General features: G+C 39.8%; 1 protein-coding gene across 1 annotated transcript in view; it reads left to right on the forward strand.

The window, feature by feature from the left end:
* Positions 1-18924, forward strand: part of TG (thyroglobulin) — a 286547-nt gene that overhangs the window by 80044 nt on the left and 187579 nt on the right. Inside the window, exons 26-28 of the mRNA XM_049765629.1 lie at positions 3491-3605; positions 9837-10028; positions 13980-14144. Coding sequence (XP_049621586.1) covers positions 3491-3605; positions 9837-10028; positions 13980-14144 — 472 coding nt within the window. The remainder of the gene's footprint in view (positions 1-3490; positions 3606-9836; positions 10029-13979; positions 14145-18924) is intronic.

An 18924-nucleotide genomic window follows, 5' to 3' on the forward strand; every position in this document is an offset into this window, starting at 1 on the left:
TGCCTAGTAGATCTGTTTAGTGGTGATAATGGGTGTTGAAATATCCTACTACTTTTACATTTTTGTTCATATATTTCTCTAGATTTATAAGCAAATGTCTTACATATTTTGCTTGCTCTGCATTAGGTGCATAAAAGTTGATCAGAGTTAGTACTTCTTCGTCTAATGATCCCCTGATCAATAAGTTGTGTCCATCTTTGTCTCTGAGTACTTTCTTGAGGTTGAATGCAGTTTGGTCTGATATAAGTAAGGCTGTCCTAGCGTTTTTTTTCCAGTGGCTTGAATAATTGATTTTAATTATTTTATTCTAAGCATGTGTCTATCCTGATCTTTTAGGTGTGTTTCCTGCAGGCAGAAGATTTTCATTTTTTGTTTCTTGATCCAATCCTTCGCTCTGTGTTTTTTACTGGGGGAGTTTAATCCATTGACATTTAAGAAGATCATTGACAGAGAAGTTTCTTGTGCTGTTATATTGTGTGGGGTTGTTTTTATAATTGGGTGTTCGGTTTGTGTAAGTTATCTGAGTAGTTCATTTAGTGTTGGTTTGATTAGTGCAAATATTAAGAGTTATTTTCTGTCTGAGAATGTTTTTAGTCCTCCCTCCCATGTTTATGAGATTTTTGTCAGGTAGTGGACTCTAGGTTGGAAGTTTCTTTTATTTAGTAGTTTAAAATGTCATTCCACTGTCTTCTTGCCTGAATTGTTTTAAATGAGAAATCTGATTTGACTTATGTTTCTTCCTTTGTACTTGGATTCCCCCCTCTTATTGCTTTGAAGAGTTCATCTTTCTTTGTTTTTGTTTGTTTGTTTGGATTACCATATGTCTTGGTGTTGATCTATTAGGGTCTATTTTATTCAGAACTCTTTTTGCCTCTTGGAATTATCCAGCAGTCTCTTTCTAGAGAGTGGGAAAAATTCTCTACTGTTATTTACCTCACTACTTGTTCTTCCCCTTTCTCTTTTCCCCTTTTCTGGTATTCCTATAAATCATAAATTATTTCTTTTGTTCATTAAGTATCTTACATTTTCTTCCAATGTTTTGTCTTTTGTTTCTTTTGGACTTCTTTGTTGTTGTTAGTTTGCATTTTGTCTTCAAGTTTATTCATGCGATTCTCTGTGTAATTCTGTTACTGTGGCTTGCTAGCATGTTTTTAGTTACCTAACTTCCTTTTGTAAGGACTCTCATCTTCTGATAGAGTTCTTCTTTGAGTTGGATGAATTGATCATCAATAGATTTCTTAATTTCTTTGGTTAGTGATTCTTTGTATTCCATAGCTAAGACATTAAATGCTGATTTTTGGTCCTCATCTATGGAGTTTGTGCGCTTTGGAAGACTTGGCAATCTGCTAGAATTTCTCTCCATATCCCCAGCTGCTGGTGTCTTCTTAGTTTCCCCATTGTTCTTTGCATAGTGTGGGTTTGGGGCTGGAGTTTCAGGGTGTTTTTAAAAAGTGATCTGTTTAATTGTGTAAGAAGTGGTTGGAGATAGATCTCTTTTAGGGTTTATTTATTCTAGGTAAGCAAAGTTACACAAGTATGGTAGAGATGTTGCCATGGTTTTTTTTTTTTCCTTTGGTTTTGGGACTGTATATTTGTTAAGGGAGAAAAAAGTTTGGCATGATCTGCTTAGGACTATCTTGTATAGACTGAAGTGTCAGCAAGGTTTGTGGGGTAGTAGAACTCTGGCCATAGTGTTTTCGGACAGATCTCACTGGCCTCCACTGAGCAAGAGAAATATGAGATCTGGCCTGCAGTGGCTGGGGACCCAATGGACACAATCTTGGGAGGGGCCATTTACACATGGCCCACGTTTAAAACCTGTCTTTAGGTTCCCTGCTTCTCACCCCCCACTAAAGTAGAGTACACAAGGATGAGGTGAAGTAGGATTATGGGGGGTGGGTCACACCCAGATCAACTTAGCCAAAGAAACTGGGGCCAGGGAGGGACCAGGACTTCTGGTTGGTGATGGCTAAAGATTCAGTAGTTTAAGAGTATTTTTTAAGTGACATCCTGGAAATGGCTGGAAGTGTGGATCTCTAAACTTTAGAACTCTCAAGTTGGGTCTTTAGCTACCGGATATGAAGAAGAGTCAGGGAGGGATCTGAGATCTTGGACCTCAGCCTCTCAAATCTTTGCATCTCTTTGACCAGTTTTCCCTAACTACAGTGTCCTTATCTGTAAAACAGCCTTTATCATTCAGGTTTCTGGTTTTAACAGCTGCCAGTGTGGACTCTTCATAAAATGTTAACTTCTTAGAATTGAAAGATTAAATCATTCTGGGGAGTGTGATACTATTTTCTCTTTTTGGGGAGCACACCCAGAAATTTAGGGCTTACTCCTGACTCTGTGCTCAGAAATCACTCCTGGAGATGCTCAGGAGATAATATGGGGTGATGGGAATTGAACCCTGGTTGGCAGTATGCAAGGCCAGTATCTCATATGCTGTATTATCTCTCTGACCCTAAATATTATTCTCAGTACCTTGAATCAAAACTGGTCTAAAGATATATGGTGGTTGTCTACGAGTCAGAGAAGGGGAATTGGCTCTGTGGCTACTGATATTTAACCAGACCTTACTGATGTAAAAGAAAGATCCAAGTGCCTGGCTTTGGAAATACTTGATTTATTTGCTTCCTGGGTGTTCCAAGTTCAGCTGTCTCATTTTGCCTGAAGTGTTTCTTCAAGCAGCATTCCTCTGCCAAGCGCTTCTGTCTTCTGCTTTGGAACTGAAGACCTTGAGGGATGCAACTATTACGGCGGGGGGGGGGGGGGGTCCCCTAGGGAAAAGATCTTAAGTCTCTGAACATGCTGGTTTAATAAAAAATTCTCTTCTTTCTGTTTCCCTAAAGGATCAGAGTCAGATTTTTAGAACCAATATGGATCACAATAGCTGACCATAAATGGGTGCTAAGCCACTGGTGGCAAGCAGATTGGCAAGGTCTCTCATGGGGCCTCCCTGTTTCTAAGCATAGAACTTCCATGGATTTTCTTGTATAGAGGCTTTGTATCTACAAGATCTCATCAGAACTGGGTCCTGCCATAGGTCCTCAAAACCAATAGTTCTTAAGAAGCTCTGGACCTACTTCTAGAGACCTATTCTAGAATTTCAGGTTTCTGGGTCTTCTCTTTACTCTGCTTTATATTCTCTTTCTCTTTCTTCTTAAGACTTCTGATTTTCTGATAGTACCTCCTAATCTTCACTGTTCCTGGGAAACATTAATGCTTCCTTTGCTCAACAGCCCCAATTGTTGTCTTCTCTACCATGGCCTTCTAATCTTAGTTCAGGTTTTTTTTTGTAGCCAGTGTTCTGGGCTAGAATGTACTGTATGCATATTTATGTGCTTCAGTAGACTAGGAGAAACAAAAAAAGAAAGATTGGGGTACTAAGCCTTATATTTGTAACCCCAATTCCTCTCCATAGTAAGTTTAATAAATAATTGTTCAACTGAATTTTTAATTTCCCTAGGACCATAATTCTGACTCTTTCCAGCTCCAAAATCAAGATGCACCAGAAAACTTACAAGTTACCAGCTTTGAAAGTTTAAGTTGCCAAGTGAAAGTGAGTAGAGGGGTCCAAGACTCTCCAGCTGTATATTTTAAGAAGGGTAAGTGAACCTAATTCTATAGTTTGGTACCCCAGTGACCTAAAATGGCCAATGCTTGGAATTTCTTCTCAGAAGATGACATTTAGAGAAAAGCCAGATGGCCACAGGGGCTGGAAGGCTTCTTCTATCAGTCAAGAGCTGAGAAAAGAACAGAGACTTAAGACATAGTGTCATGAGCAGTAGCTTGCCTTAAATGTGTTTGATCGGTTCAGTATCTGGCACTACATATGTCGCCTGACAACCAGGAGTTATTCCTGAACACAGAGCCGGATTAAGCCCTGTTCATGACTTGGCCTACAATCGAACAAAAGAAGTCATTCAAAAACAAAGCTATTCTGAATCTGGAGCAATAGTACAGTCAGTTAGGGCATTTTTATTGTACATTGTTGACCTAGGTTTGATCACTGGCATCCTATATGGTCCCCTGAGCATCACCAGAAGTAATTTCTTAGAGCATAGTCAAGAATAACTCCTGGGCCCGGAGAGATAGCACAGTGGTGTTTGCCTTGCAAGCAGCCGATCCAGGACCAAAGGTGGTTGGTTCGAATCACGGTGTCCCATATGGTCCCCCGTGCCTGCCAGGAGCTATTTCTGAGCAGACAGCCAGGAGTAACCCCTGAGCACCGCCGGGTGTGGCCCAAAAACCAAAAAAAAAAAAAAAAAATAACTTCTGAGCATCGCAGGATGTGACCCAAATAAGTAAACAAAACAAATCACAACAACAAATAAAACAAAAGAATAGAGGCAGAGAATGTGGGCAGAACTCATACAAGTCTATATTGCATGCCCCACACTGCCGTGTGCAGCGGCTGTGATGCGGTATGTATCTCTAGCTTGGACCTGGTCTCTGAGTTTCCCATAACTGCTCCTCTGGGTCTCTATTCTCATTAAATCCTTCAGTCTCTCTCTTTTGTCTTCATCCTGGGAAGGTGTCATTCTGTCTGATAACAACCATTGAAACTTCTGAACTTATACTGTCCTCTCCCTATAGATAGGACCTTCTCCTGCTGTGGAAACACCTCCATTACGAGAGTTGTAAATATGCAGATGCAGAGGTCATGAATCTGAGGAGGCTCAAGATATAGTTCCTTGATGTTCTTCCAAATCTCAAAGAAGGGAAGGTCAAGGACTCTTTGAGTATTAGGAGTCACTTTCATGATGTAGATTACATACAGTTTTTGTCCTGTTCTATGCTATTTTTCCACCCTCATAAAAACCCTTAGAAGAAGGCAAAAAGGTCAGGTTACCTATTTTACATATGACTATGTAGGCTCAGCGAGAATAAGAGAACTGTCAAGGTCTTTTTACTAGCAAACAGGAAAACTGGGTTTGTCGGTGAGTATCTGAGTTCCCTTCCTAAAATGGGCCCAGAAAACATTTCTAGGTTGTTGAACAGCATGGCAGGGAAACTGGGAGCCTCCCCAAAATCTATATAGACTGAACTTTTCCTGTGTTCTGCTGTCATCTTGTGTCCTCTTCAGGGCTCAGGGAGTCAGCACTACTAAGTGCAAAGATCAGAAGGGCCTTACTCTGTCTACTGGTTAATGGGAGGGCTCTGAGCCTTCCTTCTTAGGTCAGTCCTGCTCTGACCAATGTTAGCTATGTGATCTTTGTCAACTACCTTCTCCTTCCAGGTGTGTTTTACACATCCTAGAGTGATATGAGATGACTGGGAGATAAGAATAAGGTGTACTTGGGGGGGGTGTGTGGATGTGAGGAGTTGTTTACAATAGTGCCTGCCCTATGATTTTTTTTTTTTTTGCATGCTGGAAACTGGGCGATTGGACCACATCAGGTAGTGCTTAAGAGCCCTCCCAGATCTGTGCTGCTGAGTCACATCTGGAGATGCTAGGGTTGCCATGTGGTGCTGGGGATCAAATCTGTGTCAGACATATGCAAGAAAATCCTTGATCCCTTGAGCAATCTCTCTAACCCTGCTATAATATTTTTTTGTAATTTTTATTAAAGTACCATTATTTCCCAAGGTATTCATACTATAGTCATTTTAGGCATTACATGTTCAAACACCAGTGCCATCACCAGAGTTGCCTTCCTTTCACCAGTGTTCTCAATTTTCTACCCACTACCACAGCCTGCCTCCATGCATGCTTAAAGTTACTTTATATTGTTTATTAAACACAAAGAAAAATAGAATGATTAAAACTGAAATCAGTAAAGATCAATTTGAAATAATTATATCTCCCCATTTTGTTATGAAAGTTGATGTCTAAGGATTTATGGGGCTTTGGCTTATACTAGTTGAGCCATTTGTGTTACTCTTTAGCCTCATTGAGTTTGGTAGATTTCTACATAACTTTCCCTTCAAATTTCCTGTGATACTATTGATCTGTTATACTATAAAATTTTGACCACATGGAGCTGCATGGTTCAGGATTTATACATTTAAAACAAATTTAGTGGCTTAAATGTTTGATATAATTAAGTTGGAGAGCTGGATTATTTCTTTTGGAGGGTATAGGGTATGGCACTGGGCTACTGTAGTTCAGCAGAAAAATGAATCTTCCCAACCCAACATCTCCAAAAGACTTTTCTGAATGTACCACAGAAGCATCAGATTGTACCAGGCTACCAGTAAAATAATAGTGGTCATTAGTTTCATTTGGAGTTAGTGTAAAAGCTAAGCAGTTTTTCCCTTGGAAGGACGGTGGCTGTAGCAGAGGCTACTAGTATTCTCATGGTGGGGATCAAGCCAACCTCATCTCAGAAACAAGTTTCCGAGTTTTCATCCCTTAGTCCTATCTCACCTGAGATGATTTCTCATTTTGATTCTTGTTAAAGAGATTCCTGCAGAGCTGAGTTGAAGGCTGTAGGTATAGAGCATTCAAAGTTTCTAGAATATAGATGTAGGAAACATTAGTTTCCTAGATTTGGGTCTATAAGGCATGAATGTGGAGGTCTTGGCTTCTATTTTGTGCTGGGGACAGCTGGTGGCAAGTGGAGCCTGAACAGTCTTCCTTAGGGTCTGTCTTTCTCTCATGGCAATGACACATGCTTATGCTGTTTGGTCTGAGGTCCATCCTGTCTTAGAGAAGAGCCCGGAGTCAGGGAAGAAATCCAGTTCTCTGATCTACTGCCAGGTTACTAGAATTTCTGCCACATGGTATATTCCACTTCAAATATTCACTTTTATATTTTAAAAATAATTTAATATAGAGATTGTTTTTAAAAAATAAAAGCTAAATAAAAAAGTAATGTCCTACAAATATTCTTTAAAAAATATACCTTGGCCTTCTATCACATTTTAGAAAAAATGCAATTTTTTTTTCTTAAGGATTTTTTTCTCCTCTTCATCTCCTGAAAGTTTAAACTGTGGGGGAAGATTGCAATAGAAGTTTGTTCTCGGTTTCCTAAGTTCAGTGCAGAATTGTGCTTTGGTTTATTTGATTTTGATTTTGTTGATGCAAAAAAAAAAAAAAAAAAACAGAACTAGGATCCAGGTTGGCTTCAGAATATGTCTCTTCTTGCTACCTCTCTCTGATCAAGAATGGCTTCTTTATTTCACTTTCTGTAAAGAAGGAATAAAATATTACTACTGAAGAGGAAGAGGAGTGGTTTCTGGAAGTTTCTAATACTGTGTGGGTGTGTCATGACTGTGAGAGATTGGGAAGTGGACCCTTTGATCAGTCTAATCAGCTGCTTCTTGCTGTGTCCATTCTTGCTATGGCCTTGAGCATTGGAGAAGGGATTTGAGCTATTCTGAACTACAAGAAGACAATGCTTTATATCATCCTACCCATCACGACCCCCATTTCATACAGTCTAGAAAGTAGAAGCATCTTGCCATCCTCTGTATCAAAACATAATTAGCATTTTAGGATCAGCTGAAAGGTCTCCCAGAACCACTTCATCTTTTAAAGTTTGATCAGAGATTGTTTCAACCATGGGCATTCCAATTATTCCATAATTCCTGAATATTCACAATGCGATATGCATTTTACTTTTGTTGTTGTTGTTGTTGTTGTTTTGTTTTGTTTTGGCTTTTGGGCCACATCCAGTGGTGCTCAGGAGTTACTCCTGGCTCTGTACTCAGAAATCGCTCCTGGCAGGCTTGGGGGACCATATGCGATGCTGGGAATTGAACCTGGGTCCATCTCGGGTCAGCCACATGCAAGGAAAAGGTCTTATCACTGCACTATCTCTCCAGCCCCTGATATGCACTTTAGTAAGGTCTGGCTATTCTTGTAAGCACAGCAGACAGAATCCTGGTTGATAATAAAGTGTTGCAGCAGTATGATCATTGCAGATGTTGAATAAACACTTTGATAAAACAAAAAGGAACAAGTCAATGATTAAGAACAATCGTGTCCTTGGGGCTGGAACAGTGGCACAAGCTGTAGGGCGTTTGTCTTGCACATGCTAACCTAGGATGGACCACGTTTTAATTCCAAGCCAGGAGTGACTTCTGAGCTCATAGCCAGGAGTAACAAATGAGCATCACGGAGTATGGCCCAAAAACAAAAAACAAACAAACAAAAACAATCATGGCCTAGAACAGCAAAGTCCACAGATAGAAAAGCAAAGTCCACAGATAGAAACAGAATGGTGGCCATTATAACTGAGGAGAAGAAGGAGGTAGAGTTAAGACTCAGATGGGAACAGAGTTCAAGGGAGGAAGGGAAAATTATTCTGGAGTTAGCTGGGGTGGTGGTTGCACTTCCGTGTGAATAGACTCAGAGTCACTAATGGTTCTCTTATAAATGACTTAAAGGGTCAATCATATATCAGGCTTATTTTATCAAAGTTAAAAATAAAAAAGATAGACAGAGATGACTTTAGGGTGGCCAGAGAAGGAACCTCAGAAGAGGAGATGCTAGAACTGAATCCTGAAGGCTGAGGAGGAATCCACCCTGAAGGGCTGATCAGGCTCTTACAGGGTGATGCCAATGCAAGTTAAGAGATGATGGCAGCCAGTGAACTTTGTGCAGTGATTGGGGGGGGGGGTAATGGAAATGGGTTTTATAAAGCTCTGTTGTCCAAACTATAGAATATAGTCATGAGTGCTTACCAAGCACTCGGAATGTGGTTGTTGCAACTTGAAGTGCATTAAAAGTGGCCAGTAACTGACTGCACTGAAAGAGGTAAATGGCTCCAGAGAACAACAAGCTGGAGACAAGTAGTCTCTGTCTCAAGTGGCTTAAAAAAGAGAGTGAAGGATGAAAGAGCTGTTAGTAGTAGCATTGACAAAAGCAATTGATTCTATTTACTTATTTATTTACTCCCCTGCAGTGTTCAGCACTTACTTCTGGCTTTATGTTCTGTAGTCACTCCTGACATGGTTAAGGGAACTATATAAGACATTAGGGATTAAACCAGGTTGGCTATGTGCAAGGCAAGTGCTATACTGTCATTCTGCCACCCCAAGAATACCAATTCTTAATTTAATTTAATACCAAGTTTTATTTTAAATGGCTTGAAAAGCAGTTGAAAGAAATCTATTGCATCCAATAAAAAAATAAATGCCAGAAGAAATGGTTACATGCTTCGGTTGGGGCTAGGAAATAAATAGTTGGGAGGAGTGTGTCATAAACAGAAGAATTAGTTACGCAAAGAAAATTGACATTTCAATCATTACTTTAAGGACAGAACTGAAAGTCTCTGGGGCAGGAGGAAAAAGGTATTTTTTGGAGCCCAGTATAGTCCTAAATTCCGGGCAGTTTATAACAGTCAGTTGCCTTGGATCTACATTCACCTATTATTTAGGGTACTGGCAGACACATGTTAGAGAAAACACCACATAGACCAATGCAACTTGAGCACTATAAAATTTTCTGCCCACCATGTGTTGCCATTTCTCTGATTCACAACAACAAGTGGATAGCAGACTACCCTGAATCTAACTCACAGGGTGATATCATAAAATGAGATCTTGCAAGGAAAGCACACATCATGACATTTGTGTAGATAGTTGGAACTCAATAGGTTTTTGGCTATAGTAAACATGATAACAAATGCTCCCCATGCATTCTTCCAATCTTTAAGGGAAAAGGATCTGCTGGTTTAGGGATGGAATTTTGGGGGTTCCCTGATCTTTAGGACTCTTTAGGCATAATAAGCACAGCCAGAAGCTTCATGATATGAAAGCAGCTCATCTTAGATGGTTTAAGTCCCCAGTCTAGAGGGTCCACAGTTGTACCATCATTAAGTGCTGGTTATGGCTAATTCTGTACTGTTTTGAAATCTTTCAAACAAATTTTTATGCCTTCTTCCCAGGGCAAGAATTCAACTCAGCAAGTCAGAAGAGCTTTGAAAAAACTGGTTTCCAAAATACATTATCTGGAATGTACAGTCCTATGATATTCTCAGCTTCAGGGGCTAATCTGACCGAGGTCCACCTCTTCTGTCTTCTTGCATGTGACAGGGATTCATGCTGTGATGGCTTCATTCTTTCACAGGTCCAAGGAGGTAAATATGTCAGTAAAACAATTATCTGGTGAGAGAAAAGTAGCAGAAGGGTTTTAGGAGTCAGGATCGAGGACATGGCAATGACCTTGGAAACGATTGGCATCAGTTGATCACATATCCATGGAAGTTGATAGTTTCATGACACTATCTTCATGCCACACATTTTCCATTTATAGTAATAATTTTCTTTATACTCTTTTCCTTTGGGAGGAATGTGAGTGCCATTTTACAACAGAGAAGTGTAAGTTGAGAGAAGTTAAGTCATTTACTCTTAGTCACAGCTTTTATTAAAAGTGTTGCAGCTGAGATTGTAGTCAACATGTTTCTTCAACAGCATCTTACTACTATTTCTTGCATTTGCTATGTCACATTGTGTTTAAAAATATGGTAATTCATGTTCATTGAATAGTGATCTACTTTGTACTTCCTGTATGCTAGGGTCTATGATCAATCAGACTAGAATTTTTTGGGCCAGAATGGTAACACCGTAGTAGGACATTTGCCTTGCAGACAGCTGACCCAAGATGAACACAGTTCGATCCCTGGCATCCTTTTTGGTGCCCCTAGCCAGGAACGATTACTGAGCTCAGAGCCAGGAGTAGCCAGAAGCACCGCAGAGAGTGGCTCAAAAATAAAAATAAAGACTAGACTTTTCAGTTATCTATCAACAGTGAAAATGGGTTTTGTTTATAGAAGTGAATTCATGGACTTGGCTTAGTTTTTAACCGGCTGATTGAAATAGAACTTTAGTATAAAAGAGAATCTGGGCTCTGTTGGTTTTTTTGTCTGTGAAATTTTGCACAAATTGATTAAACTATCTAAATGGCCACTTCTTTTCCATAAAATGGAGATACTTATTTGATTATTTGTTGTAAAAATAATGGACAAAATACAGTGGGTTATATTTGGTTTCTGGAAGAAAATTAATTTGTTATCTTTGGGATATGTTAAGTTTATTGTGTCTTTAATTACTTCCAAGAAATGAACTAAACATTTGTATACAAAAATTTAGAGCACAGAGGTGAAGTCTGGGCAAAATTCTGACACAAATTTCTGACAGAGGTGATACCAGAGGCATGAATAGGGTGTAATTTTTTAGAAATAAGGCACAATATAAGGATAGCAAGGGTGAGAGAGGGAGAGGATGATTCCTAATGAGTACCTACAGAATTGGTAAAGATTTATGAATAAGACAGACAAAGAGGAGTAAGCCCAGAAAATCTACATATTTCTAGAAATGTAGAATGATGAAGAGAGTTTATTAAAAACATTGTAATGCTATTGAGAGTTCAAACAAGGTAATTAAAAAGCTGAGATTACATCATATTGATCATGGTGGCTTAAATATAATGTCATATTGGAGACTATTGGAATACTAAGGCAGAAATCTGAGTTGAACTCTAAAGTCCCTTTAAAAGTTTCATGCTCAAGATTATAAACTATTATAAGCAAAATGATATAGATATGGATATGTACATATATAAGCATGCATTGTTATACACACATATATGTCTTCATGTTTTCCTTTATTTTCCCTCAATCAGAGCATTTTATTGAGGGTCTTCAAGGGAAAAACAAAAGCTGATATCTTTGGTTGGCCAGTATCTTTGAAGCTGCACAGCCTTAGAGCATGTTTTCTTATATTTAGAAATACTGTACTTCAAACAGAATGCTTTTGGCCTTTTCTGAACTAAATGTCTTTTCTAAGACTCCACAGTTTCCCCAGATGCTCAATTGCTTAGCAGGCTATATGATTTTTTTTCAAGTTGGAAATGTTGACTTCATTTTCCTTAGGATCACACATCGAAGAATTATTTTGTTCCATGGAGCAGGGAGCCCTCTAAATTCCCCCCTTTTTCTGACATTTCTGGCCAGTAGCTTGCTTGCTTTTTCCTCCAGGCTTCACCTGTGACCTGTAAATTATGCTGTGCTGAGCAAGCACCTTAGATGCAGAGTATTAAACTGTCTTCATGGTAGATATAAAACAGGAGGCAGATGTTTTTTTTTTCCACTATTGTCTCGTGGAAAGATTTGGAGTTTTAATTTATGAAGTTTTGGCAGCATCTTCTGATGACTCGGAATAGAATCTATCCTCTTTCTGCCATCTGGAAAGTCATTTCACTTCGAGTCGGGTTTTCCTTTCTCACTGCATCTCCTCCCCCTTCACCCCATCATTCCCCTAACGCATTTCCATCTCAGCATTTCTCTGTTTGTCTAAAACCCCCCAGTCGCTGATAATAATGAAAACCCATGGGGTTTCTGTAGAGGCTGCTTGGAACTGGAGCTCAGGAACATTTGCATGTGTGAGCTTATTAAGAGCTTGTAAAAGCTGTAGGAAGCTGCAAAATTACTCCTTCTTTCTTGGTGCCCCCCTACTCCTTAGACCAAGAGTTCTAAATGACACTTTAATATTGTAAAAGGAAGTTGCATGCATTTTCTTGTGAGTCCGGTATCGGCAATGCATCACCTCAAGTTCTCTTCTTTTGACTTTTGGCCTGTGGAAGGGACAGACATGGGAATTCTCAGCGCTCTGATGGGTCACACTCTACCCTCAGACCTATTCCTCAGCCTGGGCCTAGACAAGGACTTCAACACTGGCCAGGCATTTCTAATATTAGCAATTAAAAAGTCATGTTCTTATCTGTATCTCAGACTCAGTTTCCGAGTCTAGGAAATGAAATGGGGCTTGGCTTGGAACCAGAAGTTTCAGGGATGCTATAAAGACTGGTTTCTATATGCCACCTCTGACCCCTTACACATACATGTTTACAGATGACCTACCAAGCTAGAAGCTCTATGTTTGGAGCATATAACAAAGCAATACAGAATTCTTCCCAAGTTTCTATACTTGGCCTAAGCTCTAAGATAACTTTTATACATGGCAGTACTGATATTTCTCTGCAAGTGATGAGAGTTGTTTTAGCCTTGTAAATTAAAAGTAGTAGATGGAAAAGAGAGGGAAATTATGTTTGACTCCTAAACCAGCTGTCCTAGAGTAATCTCTCTGAAGGGCAGTATTGAGAGAAGAGTTCAAGATGTATTTACATTTGGATAGATAGAGGATAAGAAAGGGACCTAGGTGGTGGCATGTTTCTTTGTCTTTATTTCGAGGTAATCTGTGCAATTAACTATGCCATGTAACAAGGCTCTTGATTGAAATGAAATCAACATTATTCTATCTTTACAACTGAATACACTACTTATGGAATTTATGTGAGACTGTTCCCCCCTCAGTAAAATGCAGATCTTAAAGTCCATAAGAATTGAGAGAACTGGTATACTTATATTACTTGTTATAATGTTTGGAAACATCCATTTGTGAATCATATATTTACTGAACCGAATTCACCATCCAATCCAGCTAGTATGGGAACTGGTTTTTCCAATGCTAATTAAAGTTATAAACAGAATGTGGCACTTTGAAATTCAGAGTTAAAAAAACCATTCAAGACAAGATAGCTCAATGACTGCCTTTGTTGCAGATTTCCCTCCAAACACTCCAGGCATGTAGGTATGCAGCTTCTGCTTGGATACAATTCTTGACAGGAAGCTCACTTCCTAAGTAGAAAACACTTGTCATCAGGGTACAGCCTGGACCCTGGGTGTGAATGATTGCTTATTTGAATCAAAATACTCCTCTCTCAGTTCCTTAAACCATCTGGTAGATCACGGTTGGGATGTAGAAATAAGAGTGGGATGTGGCAGGAACTCCCAGAGGTGCAAAATTTCTGGCCCATGAAGAAAGCCTCAGTGGCCTGGGGGTCTCAGTGGTGATCTCTCCTAGGGGACGTTCTAGTAAGATTAGTGTGACCTCTCAGAGAAAATGACACAATTGGATTCCAGACTCCTACATTCCCAAGTTTCAGCCCACCCCCTCCCACTACCTTCTTGAATCTCTCTATACCCAGTAACTTTGCATCATAGCCTGCCTTCCCCCCTGTCACTTTGCAGGTCCAATCATCTGTGGGTTGCTGAGCTCCCCTGATATGATGATCTGCAGTGTGGAAGATTGGAGGGACCCCCTTGAGGGCCAGACTAATTTTCCATGTCCTGATGTGATGTGTAACCAGGAGGACTGCCGGGGAATTTTGCGCCTAGGAGGTCAGATGTTCAAGGGTAAGTCTCTGCTTCTATTCCTATATACAGGCCTTCAAAATGAAGATTTACAGTAGCTAGGGCGTCTGTAGTGTTCGTATGAGCATTTCCTCTGCCCTGAAGAATTTCTACCGCTGAAATGCACCTTTGGACTGGAGAGATAGAACAAGGATTAAGAAGCTTGTCTTGCATGAAACCAACTATGAGTGATCCTTAACAGAGCCAGGAGTAAGCCAGAGAACAGCTGGGTGTGACCTCAAAATTAACAAAAGTATACTCTAAATGCTACCCAGAAAGCCACTGAAGTTTTGGCTTTATTCTGCAGAAGGAGAAACCTAGGTAGAAGGTTTTTTTTTTAATCTTTAATCATCATATTTTATTAGGATAAAGAATATAACTGGAATAATTCTCTTTTAGAAAGTAAGTTCTAACAACAAAACGTTACACACTGAGGTTGTGTCAGCTGTTTGTAATGCTTTAGGATCCAGATATTTATTTTTTGTTGCTTTGGGGCAATTCCCAGAGGGTTACTCCAGGCGCTGTGCTCAGAAATTACTTCTGGCAGGTTCTGGGGACCATATAGGATGCCAAAAATTGAACCCAGGTTGACCGTGTGCAAGACAAACTCCCCACCCTCTGTGCTATTGCTCCAGCCCCAGGATCCAGATATTATTTTAAAGAACTATTTTTTGTAGTTCTTAGACCAAAAATATATTTACAACATCTTGTCTGATATTTAAACAACTACAGCCTTCTGATCTTCCTGCAAGAACTTCAACCGTTTAAATTAGACAGAGTCATGGCACCATAGTTCTTCCCAGCAAAGAATGATTTAAGTTTTCAAAGTATAGTTCCTAGAGAGTATCGTCAACATTTCCTGGAAACTTGTTAAAAATGGAAATTCTCTGACCTCCATTTCAGACCTGAATTTGAAACTCAAATGCTGGGAGCCTTATTTTAACAAGCTTTTCAGTTGATTACAATGTACTTCCATATTTTGTGTTTGGGGTAGGCCACGTGCATGATGCCCAGGGTTTACTTCTGGCTCTGCAATCTGGTATCATTCCTGGCAGAATTCAGAAGACCACCTGTGATGCTGGGATCAAACCTGGGAGCAGAAGTCTTCCATACACCACAAAAGCACCAAGGGGAGAGTAAATAAACCTGAAAGGAGTCTATAGTTAATCCCATGACAATATACTTTAAGTGTGAAGAAACCCTGTTTCTCTTAGGCCAAGGGAATTCCTTTTCAATTGACCCCAATATTTACTGTGCCTGTGCAGGATGGAAGAAAAAAGAAAAAAAAAAGAGGCAAAAAGCACAATTTTTTTAAAATTTATTTATCTACTTTTTGCCAATTTATTTGTTTTGGTGTGGTTATTGAAGTTGTTGTCTCCATTCATATTTATTTTTTTCTTCTTTTCTTTTCTTCCTTTATGTGCTCTGCCATGTTTTTTTATCTCAAGACCATGGCCTTTATGTGGTGCTTATCTTTATTGTTGGAGTGTTCACTGGATGTTTTATTTGACATTTCTTTTTGTAGGTGGAAGGTTTTAAGCTGGCTGATAATAGGCTACCATGCAGAGATGCTTTATGAATCTTCTTTGGGTTTGCTCACATTGTCAAGTCTCTAGGAAGGTGGTTGCATTTGGGGCACAGTCTGATGTTATTTCTCCTTTTTTAGGAGGCCCTATTCACCTGTAGAAGGTAGAAGCAGCAGAGAATAAGGGCAAGCTAGACCTCCAAGGGCTATAGCGTGGATCCCTTTTGCGACCCTTCAGCTTTTGGGGCACAACGTAGAATCCAGCTAATAACTTAGGTGGGAAGATGCTCTTGGCCCAATTTGTGACAGAGAACATTAATTTCTGTGCAATATGAGTCACTACAAGAAGTGATAAATACTGAGCTAATGTGCCATCAGCCCCCAAACCAATACATTTGGGACTATTGTTTCCCTCCATGGAAATTAGAATTTGATAGTTCATTCTACTCACAGACTCAGTTGGCCATCTATGGACTCAGTGAACAGAAACAAGAATTGGACTGAATCCTCCCTTTTCTCCTGGAAATTCTAGTCTTAAGATCTCATAGTCCTGTAAGCTTGAGTACTAGGCATCCTATCGGAGGTCACCGGTTAAAGATCAGGAAGAATATTTATGTCTGGGATCTAGATGGAACTGCCCTGATCTTCTCAGTCTGGAGGGTCTTCTGCTCTGTCTTGAGTTGGAGGCTAGAGACACAAACCCACCAGTTCCACTCAATAGTGAGAACCAGCTATATAGTATTGACACCAACTGGGGAAGAAATACAAATCCTCAAATCTACACATTACTCCACCCAACCCCTGGTGGACCCAGAAGTCAGTTCTAACAAGTTATTTGCATACTGCAAAGCCCACTTGAAGTTCTGGCTAGGTGGCCTGGGAATTTCTTTCCAAATGCAAATAAACCTGAATTTATAGTTAGAGTAAGGCCCTGGGGTTCACTTGCTTCTAGGGTCTGGCACCATCTTGCCTTCTCTCTGCCCTCTGTATATGACAGCACCTGAACTCAGAAACTCAGCAATGTGCGCCTGCATGAACAGGCTGAAGATGGGATACAGACTGGGCACCAGGTTAGGGGAAACAAGGCACTATCTTGGTGATAGCAATTTTTTTTTGTCTCTGAGGGTATGACCTCCAAGGCTGGCATCTCCTGTCTCCTGCAGAGACTTCCAAAATAACAGCTTCTCAGTTTCCTGCAATTGTGTCCCCAGTAGTGGGGAATTTACTGTCCTTTCCTTGGAAATACTTTCTGCAGTTAATTGCTCTGCAGAACTCTGTTCATGTTCTTAATGGATTTTGTTGGAAAGTTTACCCCTATTACTCCCATTTCCCATTCATATTCCTCACTAGCTCAGCAGAGAGTTTTCCTGGGGTGTTGAACACTAGTTCCGGAAACTGATTGTGTGACCTTAAATATTTTTGTCAGCAAATTTCTTGAGGCCTAGGCACTCAGAGATCTATAAAGGGGCCAAATAACTCTCAGTTCATTGAGTTGTTGCAAAGATTGAAGGAAAGAGTTCTCATATCAAGAACAAGGAAATGTCTAACATTTCTCTTACTGTGATCCAGACAGATGCTGGATATTATAGTAACTCAAGTACTTTTAAGAAGAGGCCATCAATGCCCTCATCATTCCCACTTTTTCAGCTAAAGAAACTGAGGCACACAAGTGAGGGAACATTGCAGAGCCTCACAGTTTATATGCTTGGATCTGAGTGAAATCATTCTGACTCTAGGCTTATGCTCACAACTGCTTCTATTTGTTTTGTTGTTGTTTGGGGCCACACTCAGAGGTGTTCAGGGTACCATATGGGATGCTGCATTTCAAGCCCAGATTGGCTGCATGAAAGGCAAGCACCCTACCCACTGTTCTATCTTTTAAGCCTGATGGCTGCTTCCCTGAGAGAGAATACCAGATCCTTCAGTAGAGTGGGAAGATGTCTGACAGTTATAGTCTTGGATGAGACTATTACTGTTTTAAAAACATCTGTCCGTTTTTGTTATATTTTAAGAGCTGGACTGTGTCTTATTAATTTCTGGAATCACACCACAGAGTGAAAAGCCTGGCATAGAGAATAGACATAATATCTCTGAAGTGTATATTTACCAAAGTCTGGAAAATTTATTGTAGAACTTGGTGGCATTCCATGAGGCTTAGTTTCTTTTGGAATAAATCAAACCAAACTGCTGATTTAAATGATGGGTAGTAAACATATGACATTCATTACACTGTGAGGTAGCTCTGGGTAAAAAAAATTTTGAAGAAAGATAGATGATATCTTCATGGGCATTAAATCCAGAGTGAAGCGCTTAAGTCCATGGAGCCATGTGCTTGGTATGTGCCCCAAAATGAGGAATGTGCCCTTGTCAGGGAAATGGTGTGATTATAAATGACTTTTGAAGTTTTACTTTTATGACTTGCTTGCCCATGTGTTAAGATACATATTGAGAGACAAAGAAAGCTTAAAGGTGCACTTTGGGGGGGATTTAAGACAGTGTTAAGTATATTTATCAGGTTCCAAGTTCCCTATGCACAAATTGGTAGTGGATTTCAGCACCTTCTCTGCATTTTACAAAGCAATTTCCCACCTATCAACCCCTTGGACACTTTTGATAAAGACTTGGGGTAGAGGGTTCTTTCTCTGTGCTATACACAGTGTAACTATCAGAGCGAGAATGTAGACTACAGAAAGCTGTCCTCCCCGTGTGTCACATAGAAGACTCTGTTGCCTTCTATGGCAAACACTTTCCAAAAAAGAGCCATGAACATCATCCAAAGGCCTTTCTATCTAGAGCAACACCTTTTCAAATCTTGATGTTTCTCTTTCTCATCATAGCTGTTTATCCTTTGTGTCCAGGTTCATGCATTTTTTTCTCAATTTCATCTTTAAATTAGGTCATATACCATTCTTATAATCTACCCCATTTTAGTAATCTTTTTATTTTTTATTTTTTATATATATTTTATTTAAACACCTTGATTACATACATGATTGTGTTTGGGTTTCAGTCATGTAAAGAACACTCCCCATCACCAGTGCAACCTTCCCATCACCAATGTCCCAAATCTCCCTCCTCCCCAACCGACCCCCGCCTGTACATGCATTTCTTAAGTGGGAGTCACACAATTATCTCCCAAGTATGAGCAGCTCTTGATTCTTTTATTTAACTTCTACTAGCTGAATTGAGCTTCCTTATGTATAATAAGAAAAAAGGTCTTAGGAACATCAGAAGGTTGAGTTTTAACAATAGTTCAAA

This window comes from Suncus etruscus, chromosome 19 (genome assembly GCF_024139225.1).
Source record: "Suncus etruscus isolate mSunEtr1 chromosome 19, mSunEtr1.pri.cur, whole genome shotgun sequence".
NCBI lineage: Eukaryota > Metazoa > Chordata > Mammalia > Eulipotyphla > Soricidae > Suncus > Suncus etruscus.